General features: G+C 57.3%; 2 protein-coding genes across 2 annotated transcripts; one reads left to right on the top strand and one right to left on the bottom strand.

The window, feature by feature from the left end:
• Nucleotides 1-873: 873 nt before the first annotated feature.
• Nucleotides 874-15,586, bottom strand: TGME49_297210 (hypothetical protein). The gene is made up of 4 exons (XM_018782305.1): nt 13,741-15,586; nt 12,931-13,215; nt 6,117-12,611; nt 874-5,503 (listed from the first exon to the last, which is right to left on the bottom strand). The coding sequence occupies exons 1-4, from the start codon at nt 14,830-14,832 to the stop codon at nt 1,427-1,429; spliced, it is 11,949 nt and encodes a 3,982-aa protein (XP_018638347.1). The 5' UTR covers nt 14,833-15,586; the 3' UTR covers nt 874-1,426.
• A 146-nt stretch (nt 15,587-15,732) lies between these two features.
• TGME49_297190 (hypothetical protein) lies at nt 15,733-16,509 on the top strand (the record flags this gene model as incomplete). Its single annotated transcript, XM_002371108.2, has 1 exon — nt 15,733-16,509. Exon 1 carries the CDS (start codon nt 15,928-15,930, stop codon nt 16,507-16,509), a length of 582 nt encoding a protein of 193 aa, XP_002371149.1. The 5' UTR covers nt 15,733-15,927.
• Nucleotides 16,510-19,198: the final 2,689 nt, after the last annotated feature.

The raw sequence follows: 19,198 nt of genomic DNA, 5'->3' as shown, positions 1-19,198 counted from the left end.
CAGCTTGTCAAGCAGAGAGCACATCGGGATCTACGAAGAGTCCCTCTCTCACTTTCCAGCATTTCTCTCTTCTTCGACTGGCAAGCAACTCTTCTTTGCAGACGGCGACCCTCGCCCCAGCCCCGACACCACGCCGGCAAAAGCGCCTCCGTGACATGTCGGAGAAACATTTTCTGCACACAAAAGAGGTCCACTAGCGAGAGCAGAGAGCACAGCAACAGAATCCTTCAAGATATCCCCTCCTACAAAAGTATATGTACATCTATAAGTCGATTTCAGACATTTAGGCATGCGTATCCATGCAGGTAGATCCATATACATATGCATATATATATATATATATATATATATATGTGCATATAGGCGTGTATATATATATATATATATATATATTTGTATATTTACGTGGGTGTTGAGAGAGATGTGTGTCCATTTGTCGATGGAGGCATGACGAAAGGGAGAGAAAGTACACGGAACGAAGGCGGCGTAGATTTGCGAAGGGATTCAGGCGGTAGAATGTGAGATCGAGACGGAGTCGAGCTAGGTTGCAGGCGACGAGCGTGGAGAGAAGAAGAGCCTTTGGCAACGCAGAGAATTCAGAAGAAAGACATCGAGAGCTGCATGCGCAATGTCGCTGCCCAGACTTCAGTTCCGCGACGCTCAGGGCGAATGAACTGTTCGACATGTCGCTTGACGAAATAGCAAAACAAAACGGAAACGCTGAACTGAATAACGGATCTGGCCGTTTGGCAGCGAGTTTCTCGTGAGGAAGGTCAATTGCCGAGTTTCCTGCATCGCAAGAATTGTGCTGTTTGCCGACAAATTGTCTGCAAGTCGCCAGTTAGCAAGTAAACGGGGAACTGAGCTTCCTCTCCTCTTTAGTGCAAGGCTCGTTTTGTGTCTGTACAGCTCGTGTCCGAGAGGAGCAGAGAGAGGCGAGACGCTCGGTTTCCCCAGTGTTCTGTGAAGAACTTCTTTTCTTGCAGCTGCCCGTTCTCTGTGTCCGCCGTTTCTCTTTTTTCGCGAGTGTCTTTCGAAAGAGTGAGAAAAAGGAGAGTTCCTTGACAAGACATTGGCGGGTGACAACCCACAGTCCCTGCGGAAGTGTGTCACGAAAACCAATTCACGCAAAAGCAAACAGTGGCGAAAACGCCCCTTTCGAAAGTACATGAACGCATGTTCTTCCCTCCCTTTCAGTTCTCGTTGTCCTCTACCCTGTTCCTCTCCCGGTTTCTCTCTCCACTCCGCTCTCCGTCCCTTCAGCACGGTCTTCTCACCTCCGGATTCTCACCGGAAGAAAACCTCCTTCTGTCGCTTCATCTTCGTTTTCGGTGTTCCTCTCTCTGCAAACTCGTCTCGCTTGTCTATCTACCGTCTCCTCTCTTCTGTAGTTCTTCTCTCCTCTCATTTCTCTGCCCCTCCTCCCCTAGCCTCCGCTGCTGCTGAAAAGATCTCCCAAAGCCAGCCGTCTCCCTGGCGCGTCCCCTCTCTCTTCTTCTCTGCCTCCCTTTCTCTCCTCTCTTCTCTCTCTCTCCTTTCTGCCTCGCGCCGTTCCGCCTGCTGTTGTCCGGACCTGACAGGAGATATCCTGTGTCTCTCTGCGCGGCTTTCTCTCTTCTGCCGAGGATTCTTCTTCGAGGCAGCCCTGGGATTCGCCTTCTACGTCTCCTTCGTCGGACTGCGCATCCAGTCTCAAGAGTGAGCTCTTTTTTTGGCCAAGCGTCTTGCGGAGTGTCTCTGTCTCCCTTTCCTTCTGCTTCGTCTCCGCGACGTCGAGGCGAGGTCGACTAGGTGGCAAGGCAAAGGGAGGAGACGCGGCGACAGACTGCGAGAACGCAGAGGAGACAGACAAGGAGGAACGAGAAGAAAGAGAGGAAAGGAGACCAGGGCGATCTTCTCCATTATGCGAAGAGCCGCTGCTGCCACTGGTGCCTCCCTCGAAGCCCAGAAGCACCGGGAAGTACGGCGTTCCTTCCTCTTCCTTCTCCTCTTCAACCGGCTGCACCGGAAGATGCAGAAACGAAGAAAAGGAAGAAGCCGGAGGAATCGACACGAGCGGCCGACTGGTGTACGGCACCAGGGTGGCGGCCTTAGAGAGGCTGCGCGGAGACGAGGGACCGAAGGCAGGGCCGACCGCGGAAAGAGAAGAAACGGACCGCGTCCACAAGTTTCTTTCGACAGAGTTTGCGTCTCTCATCGAACTCGAACAAGCCGGCAAACAAGGCCGTGAAGCGAGTGTCGCGACGGCCTTTTTGGAGGAATCCTGAGAGTTGGAATCGTCTTCCCAATGCTCTTCTGTTGACTTGACCGTCTCTCTCCGCGACGTGCATTCCTCCCCTTCAAAAACATCAGAATGCGAGAGCCAGTCTCCACCACCGCTCGGCTCCTCACCGACTCCCTCCCTCGTCTCCTCTCCAGAGCCCTCGCGACGAACTCCGTCTCCTTCTTCTACCTCTTCTTCTCTCATTTCTTCCCTGTTTGGGCTTCTGCCACTGTGTCTTCCTTCGAGTTTCCTTCGTTCCTCGCGGGTCGCCAACGCCTGTTTTTTCATTGCATGCAAAATTGCTCGGAGTTTCCACTTGCGGCGCATCCAGAGGCACGTCGAGGCAGCCACTTGCAGGACGAGCGCGTGGATCCTCTCGATGATTTCCCTGAGAGCTCTCAGCTCGCTGGGAACGAACGACGACTCCCCACACCCGCCCTCTGTTTCAACTGAGTCGCCTCCGTGCAGGAAGCTGCCTCTGGAGTTCGCTCCTCCCTTCTCGCTCTGCCGGTCGGTCATCTGCGTCTGTGCCGCTGCTGCAGAAACGGTGGTCTCTTCTCTCCAGCGCGCTGCATGTCGGCTCGAGGCCGCCGAGCCTGTGGACTCTGAGAAAGCCGAGACAGACCGCGAGAACGCGGCAGAAGACTGCTGCGAGGAAGAGCGCCGGAGAGAAGGCGACGCGCCAGACTGGACAGACACGCGCGCCGACGCAGCTTCCGAGCAGCTCCGTCGCGCGCCTCGTTTTCTGAATGCCTTCTCGCTCTTCGCGTCTCGCGAGTTGCACTTCTCCGCGCTAAGCCCAGCCGGAGAGCAACTCATGGAGTCTCGTACGTCCTCCTCGCTCTCCCCCTGAGAAGAGATCAGATACACCAGCAACTTCGCTTCCAAAGCTTGGGGTGAGGGCAGCGGAGAAAAACGCCCACCTGCCCTCTCCTCCGCCCCCCCTCCTTCGTCTTCGCGCGACTGTCCTCGTGCTCCCGCGCCGCCCTCGGGTGTACGTACACCTGAGGTGACGGCTTGGCGCCTCGGACGTTTCTCGGCATTTCCCGACCGGGACCGCGTTTTTCCTGCGGCGTCCAGACTCGTCGTCTTCTCCTCCCCGTCGCGTCCTTTCTGTCTGTTCTTTCTTTCCACTTTTTCGGGAGCCACTGAGTCGAAGAAGTCCGCGTAGTGTTTCAGCGCCTCCAAGACGAAAACGAGGAGTTTTTCACTGTGTCTCGCCAGTTTCTCTCGCACCCAGACACTCGTCTCTCGCTCCTCGCGCATGCGAGCCGAGTCGCGCTGCGACCGCCGCAGCTCCTCGCGCTGCTCCGCCAGCAGTCGCGCCTGTTGCTGGCCGTGGAGTTCGTGCTGTCTCAGGAGGTGTCTTTGTTCGTCGATTTGAGTCAAGAAGCATCGGAGTTTCTCATCTTGAGCCTCCAGCTGTCGCGCGAAGTCTTCTTGCTCTTTTGCTGGTGAAGTCCAGTTGTTCTGCCTCTGGCTCCTCGCTCTTCTCACCGATCTCTGCAGTACAGACACTTCCCTCGAAAGTTCTCTGCACCTCCTGCACGCTCCTTCTCGCCCGCTGAAACGCTGCGTTCCTCCACAGTCGCTCTCTCCTCTCCTCGCCTCTCGGCTCTCTTCTCTCCTCGACTCAAGGTCTTCCTCCCCCGAAGTCGCGAGGCGACAGACGCCCTCGCCCCTCCTCGCTGCGTCTCTGGGCAGTCGAGCCTTCTTCGCCTCCGCAACGGAGACACCAAAAGAAGACCCAGAAGACAAAAACGAAGACGCGAACGAAGACGAAAACGAAGACGAAAAAGAAGAGGAAGGTTCATGGACACTGGACGCCCGTGGAGGTCGGCCGGGAGACACTGAGGAAGAGAGGCTGAGAGCAGGCAACGCCGAGCGCGACCGATGGCTCCAGCGACGTTCTCTGCCTCGAGAGAGTTGCTCTGTGTTGTGATTGTCTTCTCTTCTTCCTTCGCGGGCTCCTTCTGCTTTCTTCAGTGACCTCAACTCGAGGCGGAGTCTGAGCAAGTCTTGTTCCGCCTCCTCGATCGCTCTGAAGACTTGCCGAAGCACCCCCCCGAACACTCCCTCCTGCGACGAGACCCCTCTTGTTCGTCCATCTTCCGAGAGGCTCTTTTCGCGCTGTCCTTGCTCAGACGTTCCTCGTTTTCTCTCCTCGCTGCGCTCTTCGCCTTCTCGCGCCTGACCTCTGTCGCTTTCTTCTTTCTCGCCGGTCTCCGTCTCGCCCACTCCATGCATGCACAGGAGCGCGTGGGCGACCTGCACAAGAAGCGTTTGCTGTTTTTCTTGGAGCGCGAGACATATCTTGACTCTCCTAGTGTCCGTCTCCAGCTTTTCTCGTTCTCTCTTGTTCGCGACGGCGCGGACGCGGACGGCTTCGAGCGCGATCAGTTCGTTTTCTTCTCGCTGCGCCTGCAGGGCTGCGCGCAGGTCGCTCTCCAGGTCTTGCGATACCTCTCTCTCGCGCTTCAGCTCCCGCAGCCTCGCCTCCAGTGCTTCGACGCGTTCGCGCTCGCCTTGCGTCTCTGCGTCAGCCTTTTGCCGCTCCCGCTGGTTCTCCTCCACGAGTTTCTCCATCTCACGTTCCCTCTCCTTCACTGCTTCACGGAGTGCCTCGAGCCGGGCCTCCAGCTGAGCTTCGCGACGAGCGAACTCCGCGTCTCTCGCTGCGTCTCTCCTCGCCTGCGCCTCAACAAGTCGCCGGCGTTCTGTCTGCAACTCGAGCGTCTGCATGTGGCGTCGTTTGTGCAGCTCTTCGATCTTGGAGATTTGCCGCGCGTGGAGTTTTTCCACCGCTCGACGTCGCTCCTCCTCGGCCTCGCCGCGTCGCCTCCACGTCTCTTTCTCCCGCCGCTCGCGCTCCAGGCTCTTCTTCAGGGAGTCTGCTTCCTCGCGAGTCTCCGCCTTCTCTTTCGCTTCTTCCCGCTTCTCCTCCTCGACCCGGCGAAGTCGCGCTCTCAGTGAGTGTACCTGTTTCGCGAGCTCCTCTTTTTCGCTCTTCGCAGAGGCGAGGGCCGCGGCCTGCGCGGCTTCGAGGCTCGCGCGCGCGTCCAGCGCGAGAGTCAGTTGTGTTTCTGCGTTTCGCAAGGCCTCCGAGGCCTCGTCAGAAGTCGAAACGCACACTCGCTCTGCTCGCGCCAGCTTCTCAGACAGCAGCAAACAGCGCTGCTCCGCCGCATGCTGCAGAGCGTCGTGATCGCGCTGCAAGTCGATCCACCGGTCATGACACTCCTGCGCAGAGAGAGCGAAACGCGCGGCAGCAGGGGGAGGGGGGAAGGGAAGTGAGAAAGAGAGAGAGAAAAGAGAAGGGGGGGGGCGTCGGCGAAGAAGAGTGAAAACAGGCAGGCCAAGAAGAGAGGAGCAAAGGGGACAAAGCGAGAACGAAACGGAGAGAGGCGAAAGAGTCGAGGAAGGGCAAATGCGAGGAAAGAGGAAACAAAACATGGTGTCGAAAGAGAGAGAATAACTTCGAGAGAAGAAAACAAACACAGGCGTGACTCTGGAGAGAGACACGGACGTCCAGAGTGACTCTCTTCAAAAGCGAAGTTCCTCCCATGGCTCTTGTTGAATCACCTTCTATCTCTCGTCTCTTCCTTCACAAGCATACCTACCTCTCTTCTTCTCTGCTCCCTGCGAGTATCATTCTTCCCTGAACTTTTCCCCTCTCTAGTTCCGCTAGGTCTCCTCTCCTTAACGATTTGCCTCTCCCGCCCATCGCCTTCTTCTTCTCGCTCGCTCTTCTCTGGAGTGTCTTTCGTCTTTCTTCTCTTCTTCTGCTTCTTGGCAGTGCCCCTTGCCTCTCTTCAGACTCTTCTTCCTCGCTTTCTTCTTCACATTTTTTTACCTGACGCTCGTTCGAAACTGCGACCAGCTGGTCCTCCAGAACGCCCCGCCGCTCTTCACTTTCTTCCAAAAGAGCTTTCTGCACCAGCAGCTCTTCCTCGAGTTCTCGAATCCTCTCTTCTGTCGCTCGTCCTTCTTCCTCGCGCTCTCCTGTCTCCCTTCCCTGTGGGTTCCCGTCAACCTCGCGCGCGCATGTTGCACACAGCAACAGTCGTGTCTCCGTTTGTGTCGTCTGCGATCCTCTCCGCCTCTCTCTCTCTTCTGTCTCGTTTTGCACTCGCCGACAGTTCTTCTTCTCTCCTTCTCTTTCTCCCTCTTCTTCGTCTCTCTCTTCCCTCGCTCGACCTTTTTTCTCCGCTTGGTTTTTCCGGACTTTCGCCAGGCGGTCCAGGAGGGCCTGTGTCTCCTGCAAGCGTAGCTGCAGAGTTCGCGTTCTTTCTTCCTTTTCATGGACTTCTTTTCTCGCAAGTGCAAGTTCCGTTTCTTGCTTCTGTATCTTCTCCTCCAGCGCCACTCTCTTCGCCTCCTCTCTCTCTATCTCTTCTTTCTTCTCTTCCTCAACGAGAAGCAGCGCAACCTCCCGGCACTGCAGCTGGTGCCTCAGAGCTTCCAGTTCCATCGCCGCCTTCTCTCCATGTCTGTCATCATCGCCTCTCTCTCCCTCCTCTCCCTTCTCTGCCTTCTCTGCCTTCTCTCCCTCGCTGTCGCTCTCTTCTTTCGCGTCATTTCGCTTCCTCGCCCCTCTGCCATCCACTCTTCTCAGTTCGCCTCGGCTACCCCAACAGGAAGGAGAACTGGAAGACGAGGAAGAGGAAGAAGACGACGAGCCAGGAGGAGAAGGAGGTCGTTTGTGTGTACTTTCTCGCGCAGATTGACTGCTGGAAGGGCCTTGAATCAAGGGAGAGGACGCCGCTGTTGAGCACCTCGATGAAGAGAAGAAAACGAGTTTCGTAAACTCCGGCTCACCCGCCTCCTCTTCCCCGGACAACTTGTTCGGAAGAGCCGAAAGAACGAGAGCAGAAGACTCCGCAAACGTCTCTGTCTCTCCCCGTACGCCGAGCGAACGCGCACAAAACCTTGCGCTTTCGCTTCGACTTCGCCGCCGCGCTTCCTGTGTCTTCTCCGACAAGGCAGGAACCGTCGCCTCATCCACTACGCCTTCTCCTCCCACAATGCAGACGGAGGGCGAAGAAAGGGAAGAGCAGACAGAAGAAGACGGTGCGTGTGCCGTTGCGAGGAGCTGAGAAAAGGTGACTTCCGATGCGCGTCTTCCCAAGACAAGGGCACCGCCTCCGCAGGAAGAGCAAATGAGGCAACGGCGAGAGGCGTCACCTGCCGCGACTGCGAGAGAGGAGGTCTCGAAAACTTCTGCGCGGAAACGAACCTGTGGCGAGACCGCGCCAAGCGCATGCTGCACCTCTCCCTTCCTCTCCCCTGACGTCGGAGAACGGGAAGCCATGTCGCCGCGCCTCAACTCGGGGAGTCCGTACACCCGAGACATCGCCGGCGCGTCGGGCTCTCCGGCGTCCACCGGTCTCTTCACGTTCCTGGATGCGTTCCTTCGCTCGAACGCCAATCGCACACTCGCCTTGCGGTTTTCTTCATCGCTTTGCAATCCCTGAGCTTCTCTGCGTCCTCCTCGCCTCTCGCCACTGCCGCCTGCCCGCGGCTTCTCCCGATATGCGTCCAAGCGGCTCTCCTGTCTGCGTACGAGCAGAGCGAGGAGCTCGTCTTCGTCGCGGACCTTCTTCCACCACTTGTGCATCTCTGTCTCTCCAGCTGCCGTTCCCTCGCCGTCTGTGCTTCTCCCCCTGGCGCCCGAGGACGAGCGACGCCGGGAGGCTGTTCTCTCGTGGTTTCGTTCATGGCTCGCTTCCCTCACTCGCCTGCTCGCTCTCGTTTTCTCCTTGTCTCTTCGTCTCACAGTGTCTGTCTCCTTCCTGCGGACCGTTCTGGAGGCGGAGCGACAGAGGCGCAGGGAAGTAGAAGGAGACGCACGGGACCCCCTCAGCCCATCCACCTCCTTCAGCAAATCCACGAGAACCTCCACGTTCTCGCCTGTGCGTACTCGACGAGGTGAAAAAGCGAAAGAAGAAGAGCAAGACGAAGAACGAGAAGAAGAAGAGCAAGACGAAGAACGAGAAGAAGAAGAGCAAGACGAAGAACGAGAAGAATGAGAAGAGGAAAGAGCGGAGTGTTTGACTGTTCTGTCTCGGTGAGAAGAGCGATTCCTTGACTGGGAGCGAGAGGCCGAAAAAACGACAGGGAGTTTTTCGCGTTTCCTTGAAAGATTATTTCGGTCCGTGGATAAATGGAGAGTCGAAACGTCGTCGGAGACCGAGCTCTCTGACCAAGACAGCGCCCCGCGTCTCCTGTCTCTCCTGTCTCCTCTCCCTGTCTCTTGTCGCCCACGCAGAGACTCGAGACGCCGACTTCTGGACCGTCGATGACTCGGCCCCGACGAAGTGCCTCGTCTCTTCCATTTGTTCGCCTCTTTCTCTTCACGAGTTTCCTCACTCGACGAGAAGCCGTCGGTCTCCGAGCTTGTCACCAGTCGCCCTCGGTTCCCCCCTCTGCGCCCTCCTGCCTTTCGCGCTGTCTCCTCTCTCCTCGTTCCTTCGCGTTCTCTCCTCCTCTCTCCGGCCTCCGGGCGGTGGCTCCCGAACTCTTCCTCTCGCCAGTGAAGAAATCTTCTCCCCTCTTTGCCGCGATGCCCTTTCCCTCCCTGGGTGTTCCTCAGACGGAGGCAAGATGCCGATTTTCTGCCGCGCTCCTCGACAGCAGCCTGCACCTGTCTCTCTCGCCGTCCACTCCGGCGAGGCAGACTGCTGTCTCCGTGTCTCCTCCTGTCTTCCAGCTTGCACCCGAGAAAGCCCCGCGCTTCCGCCGACGCCTCCCGCGACTCGAGCGCCGACCGGCTTCGGCCCCCTCCCCACCCCACACTGTCTCCGCTGTCTCCTTCATCTGTGTGGTGGTGCTCTTCTTCTCTGTCTTCGGAAGCCGAGTCTCCGGGCTCCGTTGTCGCGTCGTCGCTGTCTGCGAGGTCCTCGTCGCCTGCTCGTCTGCCTCTGCCTTGCTCTCTCTCTGTCTTCTCGCCGAGCGCCAGCTCTCTCTTCCCGACGCGCTCTCTGTCTCGCGGCCTCGCCTTCGCCTCCCCGCCACTGGCGACCAGTCCCCTCTCCCGCCCTTGGAGACAGCACTGAAGCATCACGTGCCTGACTGGGGCGCGCGGAGACGGCGACGCACACACCCCACACGGGTGGAGACAGCAGCGTGCCTCCGCGGTCTCCGTCTGCACTGCTGTCTCCACTCCTTGCTCCCTGTCGGTCTGGATCGCTGCGTCTGTCTGTGCTCTGTGGCCGCTCTCGCTCGCGGTCTCTTTGCGCGCGTCCAGCGCATGCAACTCGCCAGCGCGAGCCTCCCACAAAAAACGCGACTGCGCGGAGGGAGGAAGCGGGAGAGCAGGAGACGAAGGCGACACAAAGTCCAGAGAAAACTCAGCAAGCCAAGCGTTTTCCGTCTGAACACCCACTCCACTCACAGAGGTACCCTCGACTCCCTCCGTACCTTGTCCCTCCACAGTCACATCTCCTTTTTCTCCTTGGTCTCCCCTTGCAACCTTTCTGTCCTCTCTTGCTTCTTCCCCGTCCTCTGTTTCCTCTCGCCTTGCTGCACTCTCCTCGGTTTGGGAGCCTTGATCTCTTCTTGTGACTTGATCGTGGAGGGGCGCCTGTGCAGCCTGGCGGAGGGGCTGGGCGAGGAAAGCATTTTTCAAGTTTTTCTTCGTCTGACATCCAGCGTCACTGGTAGCGACAGGTGGCGGCAGAGCTGCTGCGTCTACAGACACCACGGAGAAGGTCGCCGCGGCGCCGCGCTGCCTGGAGAGGAGCAGACGCAGTTCTCGTTCGCTGTTTTCCTTCACGCTCTCTGCTTCGTCCAACAGAATTTTCAGCCGTCCGAGCTCAGCTTGCAGAAGCTTCAGGCACTCCCCGTCGCTCTCATCCCCAGTGTCTCTCGTCTTCCTCTCTCGCTCTCTTCTCGGCTCTCGCGCGTCCTCTTCTTTCCTCGCTCCTCCCTCGAGGTCTCCGTCCTCTCCTCCTCTGTTCGCGTCCGCCTCTTCTTGCTCTCGCTTCGCCAGGAGAGCTCGTAGCTCTCCCAGCGCCCAGACGAGGATTGCTCTGGAGGAGCCCAGGTCCTCGTCGTCGTGTCTCTCCTCATCGCCGTCTCGCGCCTGCCTCACACTGAATCGGTCGCCGTCTCTGGAAAGCGCCGAGAGGCCAGGAAGCCCGCGAGGCTGCGGAGACATTCTCAGCGAAGAACGCGAGAGACTCCCGACCTTCCTGAACCTGCAGATCTCCCGCTCAAGCTGCGCAAAAAGGTCAGGTGGCGTCTGCTGCTCAGACACCCGAGAGAGAGACAGAGACAGTGACAGCGGCACCGCCTCGCCAGACCAAGGAAAGCTCCTCCCGCCATCAAAAAACGAAGAAGCAGGCCCTCCCTCCGACTTCACAGACTCCCATGAGCTCGTCACACTCGACGCATCCAGCAGCTCGCGCGCCCTCTGGCGATGCACGTTCAAAAACGGAGACACCTTCTGTGGGGAGACTGGCGGGATCGCCGCTCCCGCATCCGAGCGGACGCTTGGGGCCGACGACGGAGACGCGGACAGAGGCATCGTCAAGAAGAGGCCCCCAGAACAGTCGTCGCCCGGCGCTCCAATTGATCTTCCCCACTCCTGTTCCTCCTCGGTCTCCTTCTCTCCTAACGCCTCCTGGTCGACGTCTTCTTCCTGCTTCTTCGTCTGGTTTCCACTCGCACGAATGTTTGCAACAGCGAACATGCGCTGCTTCTCGCTCTGTCCCTCTCCAGCCTCGCTCTCTTCTTCCTTCTCGCGCTCCTCGAGGGTGCCGTCGAGACAGTCCTTTCGCTCTCCCCTCTCTTCTCCCTCTTCTTCCTTTGCCATCCTTTCTTCCTCAGTTTTCTTCTCTTGCTGTCTTTGTCGAAGCGCAAGCGCCGCCAACAGTTCTTCGATCCGGCAGGTGAGCTCGCGGTTGAGACGAGAAATCGCAGTGTACTGCGTATGCAGTGTCTCGTGCTTCGCCTCCAGATGTTCAACGATGATAGCGACCTCTGTCTCCCAACTTTTCGCGGTCGCCCTCAATGCAGCGATTTCCTCCTCTTGCTTTCGGAGTGTCTCCTCTGTCACGATCTCGTCGCTCCGATCCCGGCCTCGGTCTCCTCTCTCCCATGTTACAGCATATTCCTCCTGTCTCCTCTCCCTCTGCTGCAGTGTCTCTCTGAGCGCGACGAGGCTTGCCTCTTGTTCCTTCACCTTCACTGCAAGAGCTGCTCTCTCGTTCTCGCTCTCGCGTGCGACCTCTTCTCTGCGACGCATCTCTTCTTGGAGGACGAGGATCTCTTCCTCTCGCCCCCGGATTCGCAGCTCAGTTTCTTCCCTCTCGCGCTCGCGCTCCATCTCCCATGCGTCTCGTCTCTGCTGCTCGGTCTCTCCGTGGCGACGAATCGCCTCTCTTAGATCGCCGATCTGTTCTTCTTGTTCCCTGACCTTTGCAGCGAGGCGTTCCATCTCTTCAGCTGTCCAGATCTCTCGACTGGTTTGTTCAGTTTCCAGTTCTTCGATCTTCACCAAAGCCGCATGCAACCTCGCCTCCCGCTCTCGCAGACCCTCCGCGAGTGCCTCCCGCTCTTCCTCCCTCTCTTGTTCTCGCTCTCGTCCTCTTTTCCTCTCTTCTTCTCTCTCTCGTTCTCTTCTTCTCTCTTCCTCTTTCTCCTGTTCTCTCGTTCGTTCTCTTCTTCTCTCTTCCTCTCTCTCTTGTTCTCTCGCTCGTTCTCTTCTTCTCTCTTCCTCTCTCTCCTGTTCTCTCTCTCGTTCTCGCCTTCTCTCGCCTTCTCGTTGTCGTTCGCGCGCCTCCTCTGCGGCGAGGAGTTGCCTCTCGGCGGCTTCGAGGGCGAGAGCCGCCTGTCTCCGCTCCGTCTTCTCGGTCGCCAGGTCCTCCTCCAAAGACTTCACCTGGCTCTCCAGACTCCGCCGCGCCTCGGACCATTCCTCGCGTTCCAGGCGCAGCAGAAAGTCCTGGCCGAGCTCGTGAAGGCCTTCTTCCCGAGGCTCCTCGCCCCCAGTCTCTCTTTCGACCCCCCGCAGAGCTGCGAGACACCCCACACTCGCCAGCGACCGCCGGGCCTCATCGAGCTCCGCCTGCATCTCCCTCAAGGCGTTCTGAGCTCGCCAGAGACGCTGCGCATTTTCTTCTTCTCGCAGAAGTCGCTGTGCCTGCTCGGCGTTCTCGCGCTCGAGCGAAGCGACTCGCTGCTCCTCGGCCGACAACGCCGCGGCCAGGGAAGCCTCGCGAGCCGCGAACGCAGAAATCTCTGCTGCGAGCCGCCTCTCCAGTGCTGCGGACGAGGTTCGCAGAGAAGATACTTCCGATTGCAGCTGAGACACTCGCTGCTCGAATGCGGCAGAGACGTTCTCGACCTGAGGAACGCAGGGCAAAGTGCTACACAAACGTCAGAAGAGAGGTGAACGAGCGAGAGACGAAGGGAAGGACGCTGCCAGCACAGAGGCGGGGAAAAGAGGAAATCAAAAGGACGAAGGGAGAAGAGCGCAGGTCTGAGACTCTCTTAGTCGTCCGCAAAGAAAGAGCGGCGAACTCAAAACAAGAAAATCACTTCGAAAACCAACACAGAGAAGAAGACTCACGTCATGACGAGGATCTCCCCGCCTGACTCTCGTTTCTCTCCGGCCTTTAAGGCTCCTTTCTTTTCCTGTTTCGAGAGCCAACACTGGAAATTACCTCTTGAATTTTCCTGTAGGCGAAGCCGAGCTCCTCCTGGAGCGCCGCCGTCGCCGCCCGCGTGTGGACTTTGTGGGCTTGCAGAACTTCCGCGAGTTCCGCAGCTTCTGACATTTTCGCTCGAAGAAGAGCCTCTCTCTGTTTGCCTTCAAGTTTCTGCAGCAGCAAGGGAGAAGACAACGCATGCAGGTCCTCTTCCTCCCGGCCAAGTGTGTCTCCTCGCGCCGCCAGCAGAGTCACGCTTCTCTCCAGCTCTCTCTGGAGATCCGCCTTCTGGGTTCGCTCCTGCAAATCAGCAAAAAAGAAAAGCGATTGCGTCAGGCAGAATGTGGAGAAAAACGCGAGAAAGATGCATCTCTTGTGAGAGGCCAAAGAAAGCCGTTCTTCTCTCGCTTGCGCTCTTGGGGATCACGTGCGGTCTCTCTTTCTTCTCTCTGCTTTTCTTGCTCCCCCCCCCTCATCCTCTTTTGTCTCTTCTTGTAGTTCCTGTCCCCTTTCCTTTCGTCCTCTCTCTTTCCTTCACTCTTCTGTCCCCAGGCTCGTTGTCTTCTCTCCTCTTGCCCCTCTTGTTTCTCTTATCTGCTCTCGCTCTCGCTCTTCTCTCTGTGTCTCTCCCTCCGACTCTGTGTCTCCTCGTTCTCTCTTTTCTCCTCTTCTCCTCTTCCTCTTTCTCTTGTCTCTTTTCTCTTGTCTCTTGTCTGTGTTGCCTCGTTCGGCGTCGCTCCCGGGAAGTATCAGCCCCGTCTGAAAGGAAAAAGCCAGCAGCGAGAAGGTCACCCGAGAAATCGCATCTTTCCGTGAGAAACGTACTCTCTGTAGATCGGCTTCCTGGGCTTGGAGAGTGACTCTGAGTCTCGCGATTTGAAGTCTCAGGCGCGTTTTCTCCCCATTGTCTTTTTCCTCTCTCTCCACTTTCGCTCTCCGTCCCCCCGGATCTTCTCGCCCATCGCCGAGCTCTCCCTCTCGTCCTCCACTGGTGACCAGATCCGACTGATGGAGACTGTTGCCTGCGACGAAGGCGAACGATCTCTCCTCTGTCTCTTCTGTCTCCTCGCGCAGGTCCCTTTCGCATGTTCCTGGAGCGTCTCCACTTCCTGCGCAGTGTGGGGAACGCTCGCGCGCGTCTCGCGCATTCGCCTCTCTCCTCTCTCTCTCGCTGTCGCCTCGGAACTCCTGGAGAAACGGCGCCTCTCCACCGGGGCGCTTCTCCACATCCAGCGGCTGGTTCGTTGTGCGCGGAGCGAGAGCTCTTCTCTCAGGAAGAAGCGAGACGCATGTGGAGGACGCCTCCTCTGCCCGCGCCTCGAGGAACCGCACAGGCGGAAACGCCGCGCTGCCCTCGTCCTGCCCTGTCTCCTCCGGCACAGGCTCCAAGAAGCAGGGGGCCTCGCGCGCGCGGCGCACCGCAGAGACCCGTCGAGCGCCCAGAGAAGCGCCTGAAGGCGAAGGCGGCGCAACTGCGCACGGAGACGAAGAGAACGAAAACGTTAGAGGAGAAGGGGAAGGAGGAGAAGGAGAAGGAGGAGAAGGAGAAGGAGGAGAAGGAGAGGGAGGAGAGGGGGGAGGAGGAGAGGGCAGCGCATCATCGAGAGGAGTTACCGGAGAGCGAGGCGTGAGTGGAGGGGTGCTGTTCCCGCAATCGATGAGCGGATGGCGACTGATTTCCTTCTGAATTGCCGAGAGGAGAAGAAGCGTCGAGCCTGAAGCCATGTCTTCCTCATCTCCACTCCCCAGAGAAGAAGACTGTTCGCCTTCCTCAGCGCTGCTTCCTGCCGGGAGGCCTGAGGCGGACTCGCCCACCGCGCCTGTCTCGAGTCCGGAGACGAACGGCGCCGGTAGCCGCGCTCGAGCCACTGCGGCCCACGGCGGGGCCTTCGGAGGCGATGCTCCCGAAGGAGACATCGGAGACAGCCGGAGACAGAAGAAGAAGACAGAGGCAACTCTCAGGTAGAGAGAAGGAAAGTGGACGCAGCAGACCGAAGAGTCGGGCTATAGCGAGAAGGAGATTCTCCGAGACAAGAAAAACAGGCCTAAAAAACCGACTGTGGCTACCAGGCCATGAGAGAGAGGGACAAAAAAGGTCGGTGTGACGAAAGAGGGAAGAGAAAGGATCTGCGGATCGGGACCGCCGCTCTCTCCCCCGCGAGGTCCCCCTCAACGGATCCGTCTGCGTACGCACACCGCGCCGTATTTCCGAGGAAACGAAGAAGAAAGCTACTAAAAAACCTGCAATTGTTCCGGTGGAGAACGTCCTCTGAAACAGGGAACGGCTCCTTCAAAAGGAGGGGAAGGCCAAGAAGAAGAAGAACGGTGGAAGAAGAAGAACGGTGGAAGAAGAAGAAAAAGAACGGTGGAGGGTGCAAGACACAACGGGGCACACTAGACTGCAACTGCGAGGAGGGGAAGGCCTCCAGCAAAGAAGAAGAGCTGCGTCGACATGGGTGATTAAAAAAGCGTAAAAAATGAATTTCCCGACAGAAACGGTGCACACTACAACGGGGAAGCCGCGAGAGCGGCGCGCTGAGAACCTGTACCTTTTTTTGCGGCTGGTTTCTCGCCTCGGCGTCGAAACAGAGAGCGGTGACGCCGGGGAGGCGAGTGTAAAAGAGGACTGAGACAATGAAAGTGGAAGGAAACAGCGTGGAGCGACGACACAGAATCCTCAGAAACTGCATGCGGTTTCTTCTGGGATGAGGAGGCTGCAAGACGTGAGAAGACCTCTCGATACGAGCTCAGGCCGCCGGCTTCTTCTTCCACGCGAAAGCCGAGAAAAAGGTCGGAAAAGCGAGTAAAAAACGGAGAAATCGACAGGCAAAGACGAGAGGGACAGGCAAAGAGAAAAACGCTGGGGAAAAGGGCAGAAGCGAAGGAAGAAGGCCAAAGACAGGACAGCGAGGTTGTTCGCGCTGCTCTGTGGTGTGCGCGCCACTGCGGCAGGAGAAGCGGGCAGGTGAAAGTCACAAGGAATCACAAGGAATCACAAGGAATTGTAAGGGAATGAAACAACAGGAGGGCGAAGCCGAGAGAAAACGCCGGTTTTCTCGAGGCAGAAAAAAGCGTTTGGGCGGATTCAAAGCGAAGAAACCGAGCTTAGTGTTCCGAGAAATCTTCAAGAGGGCGAAAGGCAGAGACTCTGCAAGCGCGGCAGCCAGCCCCCCCGCGAGTCCTCACCTCTTTTCTCTGGAGAGGAGGCCGTCCAAGGGTGTCGAGGCAAAAAAACAAAAGTCCCCAGATGTCCTCGGCGCGCGACAGTCGCTCGCAGAAGGCTCGTCTCTGACGCAGGAGCGCCCTTCGTCTCCTGGAGAGGGAAAACGTCGCGGAGCTCCCGCAGGTCGAGCAGAAAATCGGAACTTTAGAGATAAACGAAGCAGACGAGAGAAGAGGTGTCGTCGCCAGGGCGAGAGACATGGAAAGAGGAGCGTACGAGTTCGTGAAGAAAGAAAGTCTCAAGTGGCTGCTGACACCCAGAAACCGATCCTCTCCAACGCGTTCTTGTGTGTGCGTGTGAAAAGCGGCAGACCGGAGACAGAGGAAGATCAAAGAGGAGACCTCAGTGACAAGTTTTCTTGCTTTTCATAAGTCGCGGGTCTGCACAGGCAAGTCACGCCTCTGAGGCGGTGGGTCGGCGAACCGTGTAGATAATAACAAGGAGCCGAGACAGAAACAGAGCCGAAGGGAGAGTCCAGGAGGGAACAGGCCTGAAGCCAGGGGGATGAAGCCCAACAGAGTGGAAACCCACTCCGTCGACGGCGCTTTGACAGATGCGAGACAAAAAATCCGAACAGCACGATGGAAACCGTTTCTTCAGCTGTCGTTTCAACGCCTGCACTCATGTGCGCTTCTCGCTCATCCGAAGGAGGCGCTTGTAGAAGCATCACAACGAGGGCACAAAAGAACGAATGTCTCCGTGAGCGCAGAGCGAGGCAAACGCGACGGTTCTCGGTGTGTGCTCGAGGAACCCCCGAGACAGAGTGTCGACAGTCGTCAGAAACGCAGAACTGTCGAGTTCGCAAGGCAAGAGAAATGCAGACCCAAGATGGCGGCAGGCAATCGTAAAAAGAAGTTCAGATGGGCGTAATGCCTCAACGAGGTCCACTGACTCAGCTCACGTTTCTCTCTGTGTCGGCCCTTACAGTGTCCTGCACAGAAAGCGGGGAATGTCGGGCCTGAAAAACCATCCGGAAAAGTCCCGCGAACTGACAAAACACCGATGGTACTCGCTTCTTAGTGGTGATTTTCTCTCGCTGTCGAGACGACGGATGACGAAACTCCGTCTAGACTACGTTCAAGTCAAACGCTGAGGAAGAACTCCGAAAGGTCGCGGGTTCGTTCGCTGAGATTCAACACTTTTACCCTAAGCAGAATCTAAATGTGCCGCTGTAGAAGGAAGGGAGACCTTCCTGGGTCGCGGCGTCGACAGATCAGCCTCCCTGGCAAAGATCGTCACAAATCCGGAAGACCGGTCTCCGCGCCCGACGCAGGGAGCAGCTGGAAAGCGGAGACAGACACGCCTGCGACAGGAACTGTTTCTTCAGTGGAAAAATCACCTTCACGAGGTGAGCAGAAAGATCCACCGCGTTCTTTGACACACAGGAGGCACGAGAACGGTGGTTGTCTCTGGTCGGTCAAGCACCACCACAAGTTCAGAGCAGAACGAAAAACTTCGCAGTCGCGTTGACGCCAGTCCCGCAGCCGAGCATTCGGAAAAGACTCAGGATGTCTCGCAAAAAAGTAAAAGCCGACGCTTCTCGCACGTTGTGTGTCTCGCTGTAACGAGGCGGGCCCTCTTTGATTGCAGCAATCGAAGTTCTTCGGTACTTTTATCCGTTTGTTGCCGACTCAATGTGTTCACAAGAGATGCAAGTTTCACCGGAGTTTTCACTCGCATGTTCCTTGCAGAGGGGCTCTTCCAGTTACTACTGACGGGTCGAACGCCCTTCTTCAGGTCTGCAGTTCTTCTCAGTTTTCTTGCGGCAAAAGCAAAGTGCCTGCTCGTGGCTCATCACCTGCGGCAGCAGTGGCGACAAGTCACGAGAGAGACTTCCACCTAGGCGTGAACTTGCTTTCTCTTTTACGCGCTTCTCTGGCGAACAGTCACTGGAAAACAGTCCTTTGGATCTACTGGGTACTCATGGTCTCTCCCTCCCCGTTGGGAGGAGGAGCAGCAGCGTGTACTCCCCCGGCACCGTCCATCCTGATCCGGTAGTATGGCAGGGAGGGCAACTGTTGCCGATCAGCTCTAGAGCGTACCACTGTGCATTGATCGTTTTAATGCTCAGTTCGGCAAATCGCATCCTCCGCAGAGTTCGCAACAGCGCGTTTTGGCCTGTTTCCTAACTCGATACGTAGTATCCTCCCCAAGTTGCGGAGAAAGGAGGTGTGCAGTGTGCGTGCCACCCTTTGCTCTGAAAAGAGTCCTTTCCACGAGTTCACTTTTTCTGTTTCTTGCGTCGTTGCCTGCCTCAGATGGGCACCCACAAAGCGCCAGAAGCGTCCGGCGCGGCGGTGCGCGGATTATTTCTCTGCGGTGATGTCAGCGAAAAAGTGCCTGTGAGTCCTGGCCACGGTCGTCCGTTCCATGTGACCGTGCTGATTTAGGATTGAAGACTTCCTTTTGTGTCGTTGACGTCTGTTAAATCCAGTCTCACAAGGTCAAAGAAGAACTGCTTGCGTTGTTTCCACCGCAGAGGGCTTCTGCCTCTGCCCCTCAGCTCCTCTCGGTTGCGGTCATTGACATTTCCAGGCGAGTTTCCCTGGATTTCTCCACGTGCAAAGTGTGTGTCTCTGTGGACGAACGCCGGTGGTTTCTTGCGTGGCATTTGACCTCGGCAAAAACGACTCCCGGGGAGCCTGGGCAAAAGTCTCGAATTCCTTGCGCTGAACGGGTGCGGTGGAAAAAAAGTGTGGAGCTGTGCCATGCGCGGACAGCCGGAGCACCTGCTGCGTTTACGTGCCGGTTAAACGTAGCTTTCGCTACGCTGCGAAGGGAAAACGCCAGACAAGTGCAGAGAGAAGTTTCTGTTCCACTCCTTCGAAGACAGGTTGTTCTGTGAGCCTCGACTTTTCTCTTCAGAGACCCGCGAACGAGCGCAAACGTAACTGTTGTGAGAAGAGCGTCCTCTTCGACCTCTTTTGAGTTTAGAGACTTTGAAAGAACTGGACCAGGACGTTTGTGCGACTGCGCGGCATGCGGTTCATGCGCGCCACGATGTTGAAAAAAGTCTTTCGCTCTGTGGAACGGAAGCCGTAAGCCAAGCACGTCGCGTGT

Source organism: Toxoplasma gondii, chromosome II, assembly GCF_000006565.2.
Source record: "Toxoplasma gondii ME49 chromosome II, whole genome shotgun sequence".
Taxonomy (NCBI): domain Eukaryota; phylum Apicomplexa; class Conoidasida; order Eucoccidiorida; family Sarcocystidae; genus Toxoplasma; species Toxoplasma gondii.
The sequence above is the reverse complement of the archived record's forward strand: the minus strand, read 5'-3'. Positions and strand labels throughout refer to the sequence as shown.